The sequence below is a fragment of the Podarcis gaigeae genome, assembly GCF_964106915.1.
Source record: "Podarcis gaigeae genome assembly, chromosome: 14".
In the NCBI taxonomy this organism is placed as follows: Eukaryota; Metazoa; Chordata; class Lepidosauria; order Squamata; family Lacertidae; genus Podarcis; species Podarcis gaigeae.
Genome location: NC_139690.1, coordinates 27,728,991 through 27,746,856, shown reverse-complemented (window position 1 = coordinate 27,746,856; position 17,866 = coordinate 27,728,991). Strand labels below are relative to the sequence as shown.

General features: G+C 50.3%; 1 protein-coding gene and 1 long non-coding RNA gene across 3 annotated transcripts in view; one reads left to right on the top strand and one right to left on the bottom strand.

The window, feature by feature from the left end:
- Nucleotides 1-17,866, bottom strand: part of ADAMTS7 (ADAM metallopeptidase with thrombospondin type 1 motif 7) — a 67,766-nt gene that overhangs the window by 17,973 nt on the left and 31,927 nt on the right. For both annotated transcript variants that reach the window (XM_083713050.1, XM_083713049.1), the window contains exons 17-21: nucleotides 9,571-9,697; nucleotides 8,465-8,678; nucleotides 5,060-6,841; nucleotides 2,238-2,390; nucleotides 1,217-1,390 (exon numbers count right to left, since the gene is read on the bottom strand). In XM_083713050.1, coding sequence (XP_083569176.1) covers nucleotides 1,217-1,390; nucleotides 2,238-2,390; nucleotides 5,060-6,841; nucleotides 8,465-8,678; nucleotides 9,571-9,697 — 2,450 coding nt within the window. The remainder of the gene's footprint in view (nucleotides 1-1,216; nucleotides 1,391-2,237; nucleotides 2,391-5,059; nucleotides 6,842-8,464; nucleotides 8,679-9,570; nucleotides 9,698-17,866) is intronic.
- On the top strand, nucleotides 1,767-11,981 carry LOC310831995. Its single transcript, XR_014558099.1, has 3 exons — nucleotides 1,767-2,222; nucleotides 9,550-9,713; nucleotides 11,896-11,981. It is a non-coding gene; the product is annotated as an uncharacterized lncRNA (long non-coding RNA).

Sequence of the window (17,866 nt, the reverse complement as noted above, 5' to 3'; positions counted from 1 at the left end):
AGGAGGAAGCACCACCAACCCACTACGGTGGACGCAGGCGGGTGCTTGGGCAGGAGCTAGTTCTGAGCCAAGGAGCAAGCATGGCAGTCAAAACAGGAGTGGGAGGCCACACAGCAACCTCCATGGGCTTGTTTGCTTAGTGGGCTTCCTGTGGAGTAAGGAGGTCCATTCATGGCCAGGGCAGCACATCGTAGTGGCCCCCAGATGTTGCACTCCAACTCCCAGCCAGCCCCAGTTGACAGGGATGCTGGGAGCTGCAGTCCAATAGTATCTGGAGGGCATCAGGTTGGCTACCCCTGGTTTAAGGCACATCACTGGGGCAGCAGCCTTCATTTCCTGCTCTTTGGGAGCATCACCTGGCAGAAGACATTCGTATTAAACCGAAATGGCACAGTAGAAAAACTACAATTCCAAGTGTCACTTGTGACCCATAAAGTCCTATACAGCTTAGGTCCAAGCTATGTGAAGGACCGTCTTCTCCCATGCAAACCTGCCTGCGCTCTGAGATCTTCAAGGGAGGCCCTTCTCTCAGTCCCACCACCCTCACAGACATGCTTGGTGGAGACACAGGAGAGGGCCTTCTTGGTGGCTGCTCCCAGGCTTCGGAACTCTCTCCCTAGAGAAGCCAGACAGGCTCCCTCCTTGCTGTCCTTCCATCATCCAGCGAAGACTGTTTTATTCCAACAGGCTTTTGGAAACTGACTGGTTGTTGTTTTTTAAGGAAAAGGCTTTTACGAGAGCTGTGCTGTTTTGTTTTTTAAATCTGTATTTTAACAGATATGTTTCTTATATTGTATTTAATTCTGCTACTTTTCAACAATTGTTTTTAGCTTTCTCGCATTTGATTTGTGTTGTTTTGATTTGTGGAAGCCACCTTGAGTCCCCGTTGGGCGAAAAGGTGGGCTATACTGTACATAGTTAATAACTACAACAACTACAAGGGAGGGTGGTGGTGGTGGTGGTGTCATTCATTGCCTTTAGAATTTACATTTCCCATTCAGCACGATGGTAAAAATGAATGGATGCTACAGGGGGCGGAGATCCAAGCCACACATCATCATCACCATCATCATCATTGCAGCCTACTCAAATCTGGGGTAAGGAAGCAGCAAGAAAAATTGGAGCAAGACACCCACACCTCACCCCACCACAAGGGAGCTCTGGGTTGGGCTCACAGCTTCCTCCCCTCTCTGCTTGCCCCCTGCCCCCAACTCACCTCTCTCCAGGTAGAGGTGTACCAGCCAAGGCACAGCTTGTTGTTGCAGGGCATCTGGGTGAGGGGCTTGTACAGCACAGCCTGGCAGTGGAAGGGGCGGAGGGGCCGCTGGTCCCTGCTGTCGACGCAGTGGGTGTCCCGGACTTTCACACCGCCTCCACAGGTCCTGGAGCACTGGGTGCCAAATAGTGCAAAGAGAAGCCGACTGAGAGCTGGCCACTGTCCGTTTGGGGGTGGAGGGATATTGGGAAGCAGACTAGCTGCTCTCAAAAGGAGCCTGTTTTGGTTCCTACCTATTCAATTCCCTGCTGTCCCCACCTCATCTAAGAAATGTCCCCCTGCCCCACTTTATGCTCACAACCACCCTGCAAGGTAGGTCAGCCTGAGAGAAAGGGGGTGGCCTATGGAGGATAAGACTATCCTTGGTAATTGGCCGCCAGGGCCGGCGCTATCCTAAGGCATTCTGAGGCAGTTGCCTCAATGGCACACTGGAGGAAAGTGAACAGGGGCAGCAGGCTTAGACCTGCCTCCATGCCTCTTCCCTTAAAGTAAAGATAAAGGGACCCCTGACCATTAGGTCCAGTCATGGCCGACTCTGGGGTTGTGGCGCTCATCTCGCTTTACTGGCCGAGGGAGCCCACGTTTGTCCTCAGATAGTTTTTCTGGGTCATGTGGCCAGCATGACTAAGCCACTTCTGGCGAACCAGAGCACAGAAATGCTGTTTACCTTCCCGCCGGAGTGGTACCTATTTACCTACTTGCACTTTGACGTGCTTTCGAACTGCTAGGTAGGCAGGAGCCTCTTCCCTTACCCACTGTTAAATTGCAAAGATCTGAGGCTTTTGCTCCAGTTGGAGTCACTGCATTTTGGGGTTGGAACAGACTTTGGAAGTCGCCGAGTGCAGCCTGCTGCTACGCAACACGGAGCAAATACTTTAAAAAATGATCAAGAGGGGTGTGTGAAGACGAGCCCCAGAGGCCTCCTAGGCAAAGGGTGTTGCCTGAGGTGAGTTTTGCCTACTTTGCTCCAGTTCCCGACGCGCCAGCTGGAACACGGCCTCAAGTAGCACCTCCGGGCAGGGATGGGCTTCCGGGCAGGGCTGCAGTCTTGCTCCTGCCCTGTGCTGCACCGCACTGTTCTCCAAATGGCACCCAGGCCGCATGTGGTGGAGCACTGGAAGAAAGAGGAAGCCCTGTTAGCACCCAGGCCTGCTCAGTCCCCGCTAATTTGATGGAGCTGGGTTTTCACCTCCTGCCTCTCCAAGCAGGGGTAGGGAACCTCAGGTCCTCCCAAATGTGGCCTTCCAGTCCTCTCTGCCTGGCCCTCCTGACTCTCCCCAAGCCACACCCCTCCTGGTCTTGCTCCACACCCTCCTTGAGTATTTTGCCCTAGCTGGAGCTCCACGGATGCTTCTTGCTGGTCTGGATAAAGAGGAGGGTGAGAATGTGTGGGGAAGCTAGCCTACAGAGGTTTTAAAAATCCATACTTGTTGCTCCGCCTACTTTTGCCTCTTGCCCCGCCCACTACCAGCATGTGGCCCCTGGAAGGCAACCTTTAAGTTGAAAAAGATTGTCCAGCCCCTCTACTCTGGCCCATCCCCATCTGCCACTGCCTTCTCATACCGCTCTGGACCAGAGTCCCAACAGGCAAAGAGGTCACATGGTCTGAAAAGACAACCTTGGAGCCAAGACAGGGTCTTCTCTGCACCTGCAACCCCCCTCCATTCCACCTCCTCTAGACCAGGTGTAGCCAACAAGGTGTATACCCTCCGACAGTTCTCTGGTGAAAATAGGGACACCCTATTGCATACCCTCCAACATTTCTCCAATCAAAATAGAGACGTCCCCTCTAACATTTCTCCGGTGGAAAGCGGGACATCCTAAAGAAAAGACAGACATTCCAGGATCAAATCAGAAACCAGGACAGCTTCTGTAAATCTGGTACAGTCTCTGGAAAATAGGGAAGAAGAAGAAGAGGAGGAGGAGGAGGAGGAGGAGGAGGAGTTTGGACTTAATATCCCGCCTTTCACTCCCCTTAAGGAGTCTCAAAGCGGCTAACAATCTCCTTTCCCTTCCTCCCCCACAACAAACACTCTGTGAGGTGAGTGAGGCTGAGAGACTTCAGAGAAGTGTGACTAGCCTAAGGTCACCCAGCAACTGTATGGGGGAACCATGCACACTGCCCTAAATCTGGCGCTGCCTCTTCTCCCTTCTGATGGTTGAGTATGTGGTCAGCCTTTCAAATAGAAGAGTCTTTCAAAAAGAAGACTGTCCCCTGTAAAGTTGGACAAATGTGACATTAAAAGAGCATCCTGAGCACAGCGAGCCCAAGGAAGACAAACGGCTGGTAGCTGTCGCTGTTGTTATTAAAACATTTCCCATAAGAAGAAGAGTTTGGATTTGATATCCCGCTTTATCACTACCCAAAGGAGTCTCAAAGCGGCTAACATTCTCCTTTCCCTTCCTCCCCCACAACAAACACTCTGTGAGGTGAGTGAGACTGAGAGACTTCAGAGAAGTGTGACTAGCCTAAGGTCACCCAGCAACTGTGTGTGCAGGAGCAGTGAAGTGAACCCGGTTCACCAGATTATGAGTCCACCGCTCTTAACCACTACACCACGCTGGCTCTCTGGGACACTTGGAGGGTCTGTAGGCGCCGTCCAGAGGTGGTTGGACTACAGCTCCAGATCTGAGAGTCCTGCACTGGCTGCCGGTGAGCTACAGTGTCCAGTTCAAGGCCTTGGTGCTAGTATACAGAGCCCTAAAAGACCTGGACTTAGAGGAGAGCCTTACTCCATACGTCCCAACTTGCTGTTTATGATCAGGTTTGGGGAGCTTCTTAAACACCTAAGAGCATAAGAAGCACCAGATGGATCAGGACAGTAGCCCATCAAGTCCAGCATCCTGTTCTCACAGTGGCCAACCAGCTGCCCCAATGGCATCTGAGCACGAGAGCAACTCTCCTCTCCAGTGTTTCCAGCAACCGGTATTCGAAAGCGTTGCTGCCTCCAGCCGTGGCAACAGAGCATAGCCAGCATCGCCCCTGGATGGAAAGGGCAGTGTGAACATGGGAAGGGACCCCAATCTCTGGAACTCTGTTCCAGACAGCTCTGTATAGGGAAGCTTTTTTAAAAAAATGTTTTATTATTTTGTATATACTGCATGTTGGAAGCCGCCTAGAGTGGCTGGGGCAACCCAGTCAGATGAGCGGGGTATAAATAGGAATATTGCTGTTGTTGTTGAATAGAATGTCCCTATTTTCAACTGAGAAATGTTGGAAGGTATGCTGTCATTTTAATTATTATATATTGGATATGTCCTTTCCCCTTATGTTTTTGAGCCAATCTAGGCATCCTTCAAGGAGGTAGGGGGAGAAATATAAATTTAATACATAAACAAATAGCAAATAAATAAAATCCCAACCACCAGCACGGCCAGTGATTGTTGTCTAAACAATTTTGCTTAGAAAGTCAATGAGAGCTTTGATCTGTTTTTAGACTTTAAAAACTTTTAAGAAGTTTTTAATTATTGTTGTTAATGCTTCTTGTCGATAATTTTATTGGATTAACTGCTTTGTGGTTTTGGTTTGGGGTGGTTTTTTTTTTTACAATCAAACAATATGTACATTTTATGAAACAAATGAATAAAAATAATTGCAGCTCAACAACAACTGGAGGGAACTGGGCTGGCTAACCCTGCTCTGGACGAGAGTGTGACCCAAACCCTCCCACTTTCTGCAGAGCTGAGCTCTGGGGAAAGCAGGCCGGGTGCCAAGAGGCTCAGAGCCAAGCAGAGAACTGCCTGCAAGCGGCAGGTATCCTCTCCTTCCTGCCAGGAACTTGCCTCACTCCAGTTTCCAGCTTCCCAGCTGGCATTCAGAGCAGCTGCGACAGTAGCTGGAGGAGCCACCGAGAGCGTCCTGTCCTCCTTTTCCTCCTGGTGCCTTGCAGTTGTGGGCCTGGGCCCGAGACCTCCATGGCTGCTTGCAAATATCCAGTGAGCCCCATGGGGGGCACTTTTATTTCTGCCCCCAGAGAGTCCCTGGTCCCCCACACTGGGAGGGATATGCTCAGTGTCCCACTTGGTTTTTATTCCAACAGACTCCTCCTTCCGCCTCGGTGCAGGTGGCATGGAAGGGACAGAGCCAGGGGAGGAGGGCCCCCACTCCAAGGACGTCGGCTCAGTCGGCAGCTGCCGCCCCAGTGAGTTGGGACTGTGTGGCATGAGCAGAACGCGGCTGGAAGGGGGCTGCCTTTCAACCGTATTGCTGTCAAGCCCAGGTGGCTCATATGCAAAGGTGGGTGTGGGCTCCAGGGAGGGAGACTCGCCCTTGGCCTTGACTACATCAGCAGGAGAGTGTTGGAGGTCCTGTGCATCTGCCGCAAGGCTCTTGCTGTTTGCCACGTCATACGGACTCACACCATCCTCAGGCTTCCTGCTTGTCTCGCTTGGGACCTGAGCTGGAAGGTGAAGGGTGGTTTCAGTAGGACCAGGCAGTGGAGAAATGAAGTTCCCATGCGTCCCCTTTGATGCTGTTTCTGCAGTTCCTGCCGCGACTGTCCTAACCAGGACTTCTTCCATTCTGCGTCCATCACCAAAGTCATCTTTGAGATCAACGATGGCCCGGTCTGCACCACCACCTTCTCCACGGCCCAACAAGCCATTGTCTCCGATGGTGCTGAGATATGGGACCTTTGAGCCTCCAACGTCTTCCTTCCAGCTCTTGCGAGTGCTAAACTCATGGTCTTGACTGGGGCTGCCCTCAACAGAAGGTACGGTTGGAGTCAGGAGGGTCAAGTAAGGGAAGATCACAGAGGGGGCCATGTTTGCTACCTTCCCTTCCCAACGTGTGGTGTCTTCTTGGGCATGATTGACAGATACATGGGTATTGGTGCTAGAAGGGAAATCCGTTGTAGCTGCAGAAGTGGAAGAAGGAAGATCTCCCCAAATGGCTGGTGGGTTCTCCTTCACATTAACTGCCATGGAGGAGGTCGGAGAGACAGCAATGACTGTACCCAAAGAACCATACCAACTGACAGCAGTGCTATGCTCTTGAAACCCATTGGTTACCCCTTTGCTATTCTGCCCAACAGCTGGAGATGTTGGGTTTCCATGGTCCATCTCTGGCTTTACAGTAGGGAGAGAATCGGGAGCCATTTCTTGAGGGTCCTCTTTCACGTCGCTGACCTTCTTCACCCCAACATCCGGCAACAAGTCCTCTCTCCCGCCACCCTTGGCGTCAGCTGGGTCGTAAGACAGGTCTTCATGGAAGTTGATAAAATTGTAATCGTAGTAAAAATCATCCACAAACACGTTTCCCTTTTTGTTGTTGCCGGGTGAAAAGTCTTCTTCCCTTATGGCATTGAGGTCTTCAGATTTGGGCGACAAAGGGCTGAATCGAGGGATGGGGTGGCTTGGGATGAAATTGATCTCATTGTACAGTTCCCGGCTTGAGGAACCAGAACCTGACCAGTCTGGGAAGATGCTCTCGATCTTGTTCCAGCAGGGCAGCAATGAACAGGCAATTTCGGAGGCTGGTCTTTGCCCCGGATCACAGCTGGCTCTGGTATTATTGGGGCAGTACACCAGGCGATGCTGTATCCCACTTCCACATGTGACTGAACACTGTATGGGAAAGGGGAGAGAAAATAAGGAGTGTGAGAGATATCAATGGCCAACACAGTGCTGGCAGTTTCTCTATGCTATGATCCTCCAAGAGAGATAGTGTAGTATAGTGGTTAGAGCAGTTAATCCCAAAGTGGGTGGTAGCACCCCCTGAGGGGCAATGGGATTACCTAGGTGGGGGCGCTAGGAAGCATTGGCAAGCGGGAACAGGAAGTGCAAATGATTATCAGATTTCAAAAAGTTGGTATCAATGGTTTGTCCATCAATCTTGTTGTAGTAATTAAACTAAATACTTATAATTGATTTTATGTATGTATGTATGTATTAATGTGTATATATAATCTATATATAATCTATATATCTATATATCTATATGCAATTAGTTGTCACTGCTTTGGATTTGATTGTGTTACAGTCTTCCTTAGTGGGTCATGCAAACCACTATTCTGATAATGCCTTTTATAGGGTAGGGAACACTGGGAAAGGGTTTATAAAACCAAGGAATTGGTAGCCCTCAAAAGTTTGGGAACCACCGGTTAGAGTCTCAGACTAGGACCTGGAAGACTAGGTTTCCAATATTCACTTGGCCATGACCTCTTGGCCTAACCTACCTCACAGGTTTGTTGGGATTATAGAAGGTGGGAAGAGAACCATGTATTCCCCACCTTGTGCTCCTTGGAGACACAGGTGGTGGAATATAAGTGCAGTAAATAAACAAACCTGGTGCCCCAGTTGTAGTCCAAAATTTCTGGAAGGCACCAGGTTGGAGAAGGCTGGTCCATGCAAAAAAGGGCCAGAAATCATTATAATCCAAGGTCATTTGCTCTTTCCACTACAGAAGCTCAATCTAAACCCAGCCATCGTTCTTCAGTTTCAGGTCATCTTTGTTTCCTGACGAAGCTTGGCTTGCATGGAAAAACCCAGACAGCTGGGGGGCTGGTGGGTGACCCTGGAGGGGGCTGGCACCCAGTGACTTCATAGGTCGTCTCTATTTGGGGTTCCCATCAAGTACCACCCTTCATCCCAGCAAGATTCCTAGCTGAGGGGGGAAAGAGTGAGTGGCAATTTGCTAACAGGGAGAAACAAAGCACAAGAAGGATGTTTGTTGCGGCTGAGCAGATAAGAGGTCTTCTGACCTTTCTCCAGAGTTGCAGCAACCCACATACCGAAAATAGTTTCATGCCACAAGGGCATGTGACTCACTGCCAGCCACATTAAAAGCGGAGTCTTTCTGCACGGACCCTGGGAGGGAAAACCCGGATTGCCCAAGGCCAAGGATGTTGGGCAGCCTCCTCTGTCCTCTCCCAAGGACCTAGCGAGATGCCTGTTGGGGCTTGCTCTCAAGTGTATTTGGATTGCAGAGTACAGTGTTGGCCTTTGCCAGATTTGCAAAAGTTGCTGTTATTTATGCAATGGAGAACCCTCCAGTTCCTGTCTGGAGGAAGGTAGGAAGGTAGCTGCTTTCTAATGAATCAGATCATGGGGTCCATCTAGCTCAATAACTGATTTGACAGCTGCCCTTCAGGATTTTAGACAGGGGCCATTCCCAGCCCTACCTGGAGATGCCCTTGTGGATTGAACCAAGACTTGCAGCAAGGGTTTTTGGGCTCGGATTCTCCTCACCTTGGACCAATTGCCAGCCAGCCACCGAGCCGGGCAGAGGACCTCTCGGTTGCAGGGGGCCGTGGCATCCGGCTTGGAGAGATGTTGGCACTTGCTGGCTTGCAGAGCCCGCTGCTCATCCAGCGCCACACTTTGGATGCAGAGGACGGTCCTCTTTGTCAGCCCAGTGTCCCCACAAGTGGCAGAACACGCCTGCCACTCGCCAGCCCACCACCTGGAAGGGAGCAAGCAGGATAGATAGATAATTTATTGTGGTCGAAGACCAGCTTATAAAACACACTTGGGGGTACAGTCACAGAGGTAAAACCGACAATTAAAACAATGTACAACAATAAATTTAAAAACAATGTACAGCAATAAACTATCCCAGGGGGTTGACCCAGAGTCACCCATGGAACCGAGTTTGGGGATTTTCATGACGGACTATTTTGAGTTGGGAGATGGTCTACGCCTACAGATCTGTACACAGAATCTGGCAACCATCCAGGTCATCTTCTGATCTTTGCCTAACAGGAAAAGGTCAAATTTTTGCTTTTGTGGGAGGTCGGCGAGCCTCACCAGTAGGGGATCAATGGTCTTACTATGTGCCTCTTCATAGAAGGGACATCTAAAGAGCAAGTGTTCTGGGCTTCCTATCTCTCCCAATGGACAGGTGCAAAGTCTCTGAGCATACGGGACTTTTCTAAAGGCTCCTTCCAGGACCGGAGAAGGAAGAGCCAAGCTTTGGCGAGTGTAAAGGCCCTTCTTGCATTTCTAGATATGAGAAAGAAGAGATATGTTGCCAGTGCAGCTATATCTCTCTCGATTTCTCCAATTTTATAGTCGGGGCAGCTTGCGCAGTCCTGCTGTCTCTCGTTGTCTAATAAGGAGTTCAAGGGTTAGGCTAGGGAAAGAGCAATTAGACGTCCAACTCTGGGAGCATGACCATTGCAAGTGTTTGGAATAGATGACCCATTGGATCTCTTCCAACTCTACAATTCTATGATTCTAAGAGGCTCCTTTCACAGTTATTGGGGAACAGGATGCTTGGCTCGATGGGCCATTGACCTGATCCAACACGCTCTCCTGATGTTCTTGTGGTTTAGATGCAGAGGAGTTGAGCTGACCTGGCAGGGCACGGCTCCTCGCTGCAACTCTTCTGCTTGTCGTCTGGTCGGCTAAGGACATTACAGTAGTGCTCCTCCACCATCCCAGCCACTTTCTCCATGCAGTGCACAATCTGCCTCTGGACCCCTGAGGAGAGAAGGAGGTGGGTATCAGGCACGCCCCGTGCGCACACTGGTACATGCTGGCAGGCCAAGAACCAAGGATCAGTAGGGTGTAGTGGTTAGAGTACTGGACCAAGACCTGGCAGACCAGGGTTCAAATCCCCACTCAGTCGCGGCACTCGCTGGGTGACCTTGGGCCAGCCACTCCCTCTCAGCCTAGCCTACCTCACAGGGTTGTTGCGAGGATAAAATGGGGTGGCAGCATAGGCGCCGACTCCATGGGGCCTGAGGGGGCCCGGGCCCCCTCAAAAATTCGTTTGGGGGGGCTCTGCCCCCCCCAATAATTTAAGAAAATTATTAGTTATATTATGCTTTGTAAAATCACAAAATTATGTTGGTATTTTTTATTTTCCTTGTTTGACGATAGTTACCTTTTAAAATACATTCAGTAATGAGTTAAAACAAAGCCACTCCCGATCTAGAGAGGGGGTGGGGTTGCGGGCTCTCGACCCATCAACAATCTCAACAATCTCTCGGGGCTTCCCCCAGCTCATTAATATTCACCGCCTACGGCGGCAGCCAATCGGCTGCCACAAAGGGCGGGCCCTCACAGGTTCACTTAAGGTCGGGGCAGTCCGGGGCTCGCCCCTTTCGTTCCCCCAGCAGCAGCGGTTTGGAGGTCTTGGGCCCCCCCAATATTTTTTATAAATTGGTATGGGCCCCCGCCCCCCCCAATATTTTTTATAAGTCGGCGCCCCTGGGTGGCAGAGAACTATGTATGCAAGGTTGCAGGTTCGGTCCCCGTAATGGACAGCTGCATATTTTTGCATTGCAGGGGGTTGGACTAGATGATCCTCAGGGTCCCCTCCAATGCTATGATTCTATGATTAAGCTATAAAACTCTTGGCATGTGCTCCCCCACTTGAAGGTTGCTCATGAGGAATAGAGGTTCTTGGACTGAAACAGCTGCACGCCAACGGACAGCAGTGGCCCTCCAGGGTTTCAGGAGGGGCCATTCCTCAGCCCTACCTAGAGATACGACTGGGGATTAAATATGGGACCTTCTGCATGCAGGGCTGATGGTACAGCCACTTCCCCGGCTGGGTGTTAGAGTCCCACCACCACACACAATTGCTGCGTTGGGCAGCCAGCTGTAGCAAGGACCTTTTGGGAGCAGCGCAGGGGTTAATGATTGCAGAAGAAGCTGCAGGTCTCTAAGCCCTGCACCTGTGAGCAGCTGTTACTAACAATACCCCCCCCCCCAGCCCTGCAAGGTTTGGGAGGGGAAGCAGCAGGAGGCAGCCTAGAGAACTTGGAATGTTGTAATTAAGTCACCAAGGAGCACCGTTGGGGGGCTGAGGTCAGCAAAGATCAGGTTGAAAACGGTGCATGCCAAGACACACACACACACACAGTGCATGGATGACCAGCTAACAAACAAGGTCCCTCTTTGTCTGCCCCCTTCTTTGTTAGGGCCTCTGCACCAGCAGCTCCTGCATCCAACTCCCTATCTTTAAGCTATTCTAAGATGGGGCTGTGGTCTCAAAACCAGGCATAAAAGCGCTTCGCTGTGCAGGACAAAGAAAACCCATTCCCTCAACCAGAACCCTCGAAAGCAGCAGACTTAAATAATCCCCAAACCTCTCCATTTCAGAGGTTGATTTGTCCGCTTGTGACCTCGAGCCCAGAGCTGTTAACAAAAAAGAAATCTAAACTGTTGGTCCTGGCCTTAAGTTTATTTTAAAAACAAAAGCTGCAATTTATTCCTCTGTGTTTTTGTTTTTATGGCAATGCCTTCTTGCAATAATTGGTGCAACTGGTAACGGGACTCCCGCGGAGTCGGTTTTCTGCTGGGCGGACTCAGAGCCCTCCTCCACGTACAATGCCGCAGATTGTCTGCGGGAACAATAGCCCTTTTCTGCCAGGAACAGTAGTGCCGATCTGAAGAGAGCTCTTGCAATTGGATGCATGGAACTCCACAGGGCTGGGAAAGAATCCTGGAAACTGATCTCCTGCCACGTGGGGTGAGCTGCAAGCCAAGACTCTGCAATGAGGAGCGCAGGGCGGGAGAGCCAACAGCCGACCTCAGAAATCAATCCTAGCTGCGGGAGAGGCCCACGGGTAATCCCACGGGAGAGAAACCTTTTCCTGAGGATTTATTTGATTTGGTGTGTCTATGTTTCAACAGTACAGTCCATTGCCACCTCTCTCTTTCTTTTGCAGAGCTCAAAGGAGCGTGCAGAATTTGACCTCACCCTGTAAACTCAGATAGGCTAAGGATGTTACCAGACTGTCTTGTGTTTTCTAGCTGGTACAGTAGTACCTCTGGTTACGTACTTAATTCGTTCCGGAGGTCCGTTCTTAACCTGAAACTGTTCTTAACCTGAAGCGCCACTTTAGCTAATGGGGCCTCCTGCTGCTGCCGCACCGCCGGAGCACAATTTCTGTTCTCATCCTGAAGCAAAGTTCTTAACCTAAGGTGCTATTTCTGGGTTAGCGGAGTCTGTAACCTGAAGCGTCTGTAACCTGAAGCGTCTGTAACCTGAGGTACCACTGTATTCAAGCACATATCAGAAAAGTTCATGCAATTAAAGTGGATCCAAGTGTGCTCTGTCACCCCCATCACAAAAAACCCCACTTTCTAAAAATAAACAAAATATCATGATATGGATTTCAAACCAATTTGGGACGATATATCGATAGATCACCCAGCCCTACTTAGAATAATAAAATTGTCGAGTTGGAAGAGGCCCTGAGGATTAACTAGTTCAACCCCCTGCACTTCCGGAATATGCAGTTACCCCATACCTGCAACCTTGCCATTATCAGCACCACCAACTGAGCTACTCAGGCTCTAGCTCTGGCTTCCTGGAATACCCTCTGCTCTGTTGCAATATAAGCGTCAAGATTCAGGCAGAAGGTGTCCAAAGTTGAATTATGATCACGGCTCTTTCCTGCCTCCCCTTCCTTCTGTGCTGCCACGCCATTCCTTCTTCCAGGAGAAAAAGAGGCGCCTGCCCACCGCCCTCCCAGATGGCACTAGGGCTATTTCCAGACCTCTGGAGCTATTTTAGCACAACTGTTTGGACAAAACAGGCTGTTTGCTGCCCGCTAACCTTGGCGGCTTTAGATAGGAAGCATCTGGGAGATGGCTCAGTGAAGGCTGCCTGCTTCCATTCAGGGCCCCTTGGTCAGCAGCAGCAGCAGCAGAAGAAGAAGAAGAGTTTGGATTTGATATCCCGCCTTTCACTCCCCTTCAGGAGTCTCAAAGCGGCTAACATTCTCCTTTCCCTTCCTCCCCCCAACAAACACTCTGTGAGGTGAGTGGGGCTGAGAGACTTCACAGAAGTGTGACTGGCCCAAGGTCACCCAGCAGCTGCATGTGGAGGAGCGGAGACACGAACCCGGTTCCCCAGATTAGGAGACTACCGCTCTTAACCACTACACCACACTGGCTCCCGCCAGCACCTATGAGCAGGCTGTCTGCTGAGGACTAGCCTCAGCTTCTGCACATCAGCAACAGCTGAGAGGTCAAAACACAAAACAGCTGCAAAAGCCTCTCCCTGCAGAAGCCAAAAGCAGGAGCATTAGGAGCTCTTTGCATGGAATTGCTACAACTGATGGAGCCTTCATGGAGGAGAGGGCAATCGATGGCTACTAGCCACAACGGCTATGCTCTGCCTCCAAACTAGCTTTGCGAGAAAAGACCTCTGGGCTGCTTCCAGACTGTCATTATTTCATGGCGTTAGGGGCGTTTCAACTGAATTACCAGCCAATTCAGGTTGCATAATTAAACTGGATTTGGCACTTTTGCAGGACAAACCCACTTCTCTAATCCTAAACCTAAGGGGGGGAACTGGACAGTTTGCAGTAAGGAAAGGGGTGCGAAAGTGCAACAGAAATTGTGGGGTAACATTTGCTTGAGGCGACATCATTTCATCTCCCTGCAAACAAATCAGAACGAACTCTCAATAAACAGTTGATGTTGTTTACCTTCCCTGCAAACTTTGTGGGAACTAATTAGGATGCTCAATAAACATGTCATCTGGAAGTGACCCTGACCTGCTTCTTAGCCAGGCGTATTCACAAATATGACCCATGGAATTTAATAGGATTGCAACTGATCCTTGGGTGACTGTGTGAATGTGTACCAGCTCTGGGCTTTGACCTTGCAAATAGACACCACCTTCCTCCTCCTTACACCCCAGCAACATTCTTGCCTCCGGAGAGCCTCCTTTGCCATTTGTAAAATGCATGGCATGGAGGAAGTGGATAGAGAGATGTTGTTCTCCCAGTCTCATAGTGCCAGAACTTGTGGACATCCAATGAAACTGAAGGTTGGAAGATTTGGGACGAAGAAAGTCTTTCTTCACGCAGGGCATAGTTACACTTTGGAACTTGCTCACAAAGCAGGCAATTACGGCCACCATCTTGCATGGCTTAAAAAGAGGTTTAGACTAAGGTTACCAGACGTCCCTGTTTCCTGGGGACAGCCCCTGGATTTACAAATCAGTCCCCATACTAAATCCATTGAAGTTGAAAAGTGTCCCCGGATTCATTGGGGAAAAAATCTGGTAACTTTAGGTTAGACAAATTCATGGAAGAGGGGAGGGCTATCGATGACTGCTAGCCATGATCGCTTTGCTCTGCCTCCACAGTCAGAGGCGGCAATGCTTCTGAATACCAGTTGCTGGAAGCCACAAGAGGGGAGTATACCTGAAGGAGCATCTCCACTCCCATCGTTCAGCCCGGACACTGAGGTCCAGCTCTGAGGGCCTTCTGGCGGTTCCCTCACTGCGAGAAGCCAAGTTACAGGGAACCAGGCAGAGAGCCTTCTCAGTAGTGGCTCCCGCCCTGTGGAGCGCTCTCCCACCAGATGTCGAAGAGAACAACAACTACCAGACTTTTAAAAGACATCTGAAGGCAGCCCTGTTTAGGGAAGCTTTTAATGTTTGATGCATTACGGTATTTTAATATTTTGTTGGAAGGTCCCAGAGTGGCTGGGGAAGCCCAGCCAGATGGGCAGGGTATAAATAATAAATTGTTGTTGTTGTTTTTGTTGTCAAATCCTACTTATGGGCTTCCCACAAGCAACTGGTTGGCCAAAAGACGCTGGACTAGATGAGCCACTGCCCTGATCCAATAAGCACTTTGTATGTCCTTATGTGCAGTCCCCCCACCCTGTCACTTGCAACAATCTGCCTCTTGCTCCTGTTGTGGGCTCCTTTTCTACGAGACACAGAACATCCCTTGCCTTGTCCTTTCTCCCCCTCATCGCCAGCTGACCCTTTGCTCCAGTCTCTGACCTTGCAAAGGTCTCTCTCTCTCCCCCACCCCCCCCCTCTCTCTGTGTGTGTTTCTCTCCCTCTCCCTCATCCTTTCCCAGCTGGCTGAAGCACACAGACACTTCCCTGGGAGCAAGGAGGAGGCACGTGGGCCAGGGGTTGGCGTAGCTCAGTGGGGCTGGATGCTGGAGCTGCTCCTGGCGTGCAGGCTGGGCAGTCCCCACGGGGGCCGGTCACAAGCCAGGATCTGATGTGCTTCTGGCAGCCTCAGTTTCTGGCAGGAAACCCAGAAGGCGCTTGGCTGGCAGACTTCCTCTCCCAACCCAGCAAATGAAGAAATCACCCGAGAGCCCCCTGCCTCCCTCAGTCCACGATTATGTCACCCTTCTTCTGCTCCCTGATTGCCTATCAGCCCCTTCTCCTTTCCGAGACCCAGAACCTGCTTAAAAGTTCCCTTTCATAGTCTGGCAATAACAATTCATAAGGCCAACAGGCCACAAACGATATGAGTGGCTGGCGTCAATGTTTGCAGCACAGCAAGCACACCAGAGGCTTTGGGTGTGGGGGGGAGACCCCGGCTGGGACCCCTGATTGAAGTCTGCTGGCAGCAGACCAATCAACAGCCAATCAGATTCAGGGAAATTCAGCCTGCCAATCAAGCCTAGAGGAAAATCCACTTTCACAAGCCCAAATGCAGCCATATGTTTTGTTAAGGGTGCTGGGAACTGTAGCCCTAGAAGCACAGGAGCTCAGGAAGCTGCCTTATACCGATAACAGAATTGTAGAGTTGTAGTCCAGGGGTAAGGTAAAGGTAAAGGTACCCCTGCCCGTAGGGGCCAGTCTTGCCAGACTCTGGGGTTGTGCGCCCATCTCACTCAAGAGGCATGGGGCCAGCGCTGTCCGGAGACACTTCCGGGTCACGTGGCCAGCGTGACATCGCTGCTCTGGCGAGCCAGAGCTGCACACGGAAACGCCGTTTACCTTCCCGCTAGAAAGCGGTCCCTATTTATCTACTTGCACCCGAGGGTGCTTTCGAACTGCTAGGTTGGCAGGCGCTGGGACTGAGCAACCGGAGCGCACCCCACTGGGGGGATTCGAACCGCCGACCTTTCGATCAGGGTAGTCAACCTTTTTATACCTACCGCCCACTAATGCATCTTTCTTGATGGTAAAATTTCCTTACCGCCCACCAGCGCTCGATGGAAGAAGGATTCAGCTGGTGCTGCAGAACCCCCTACCACCCACCCAGAATCCTGAAACACCCACTAGTGGGTGGTAGGGACCAGGTTGATAACCTCTGGTCTAGTCCAACCCCATGCAATTCAGGAATCTAGCCATCTGGATGAGAGTCCACCACTTTCTGAGGGAGTCCAACTAGCAGCAGTTTTCCGGAGTTTCAGGCACTAATCTCTCCCAGCCCTATCTGGAGATGTCAGAGATTGAGCCTGGGTCCTTCTGCATGCAAGGCAGCTGCTCTGCCACTGAGCGGTGTCCCCTCCCCTGTTTGTAGCTGTGTGAGGGGTAAACTGCCGTCCCCAAGATTCTTTGGGGCAAACCATGTGTATGGTGTATGTGTTTATGCAGCCAAATACAAATACATCACAAGGAACTCACACACACAAACACACACAAACCAAGTGCTGCTCTGGGCCTTGTCAAGGTGGTGTGACAGCATCTGACAGAAAATCTGGAGCGTCGGCACTGCAGAGGAGTCCTGGAAGATGATCTGGTTTCAGTAAAAGGGACAGAGATGCCAAGAAAGAAAGAACGAAAAGAAAAGAAAGAAGAAAGAAAGAACTTTGGCAAGTGTAGCTGTGCGTCAGGCCCCAGTGAGCTGGGAGAGCTGAAAGAAGAGAATCTGTTTCCTCCCAGGTGACATAATCTGCCCCCTCTGAAGACATCCAATTTGCTGCCTCTGATATCAGGTTTCTGGGCTTTTGTGGAGCTGTGAAACCCATCTGCACAGGGCCTTCCAGGCAGCTGTGATCCATTACACAGGATTTCTCAGCAACAGACTGGAGGTGGGGTAGCAGGGTGAGGGATGGGGAGAATGCCTCCCCAAGAAATGTTTTGCCCGTAGGAGTCAAACGTGCAGTAATGAGCACTGAGTTGGAAGGATCCGGCCCTGCCTTCACTGCAGTGCGTCCCTTCAAACCATGGAGCTGATGTTTTGCCACTTCTAGGACTTGTAGAAGCATGTGTGGCAGGTTTGTAATCTATGGAGGAGGGCTATCAATGGCTACTAGCCATCATGGCTTGTGCTCGAATCCTGCTTGCAGGTTTCCCACAGACATTTGGTTGGCCACTGTGAGAGAAGGATGCCGGACTAGATGGGATGCTGATCCAGGCTGTTCTTTTGTTCTTATGTAAGGGAGAGCCAAGTGCCATTGTGAAAGTTTACCTGGAAAATGCTGCCTTCCAAACAACACTGGGAAATAGGGATATATGCATTTGCTTTAGAAGAACCTCATTCTCACCCCAAACCCCTCATGTCTGGATTAATCAAACTGGAATAGTTATGAAATGGCTGATTTCGAATGCCGAGCCTTCCTATAACAATCCCGTCCACATACTGAGAAAACCAATGCAAACTTTAATCTTTTTTAAATCTCTTGTTATTTTAACTTTTTAAAAGCTTTAAATTGTTGTCGTTAATTTTTCTTAGTGATAGTAAACCACTTTGAGGTTTGTTGTAGCTTTACAATCAAGCAGTGCATAAATATTATGAAATAAATAAATTAAAAACCCCTTCCTTCTCCTTATTGCAAAAGGTCTGATCTTTGGGGGAATTGGGTGAGTTGCACAACCTGAATTAGCCGCGACTAAATCCCACCCCAAAATGGTGGTCATTTGGAAGCACCCTAAGGAGAGAGTGAAGAAGCATCCTTAACTGGCCTGTACACTTGGTC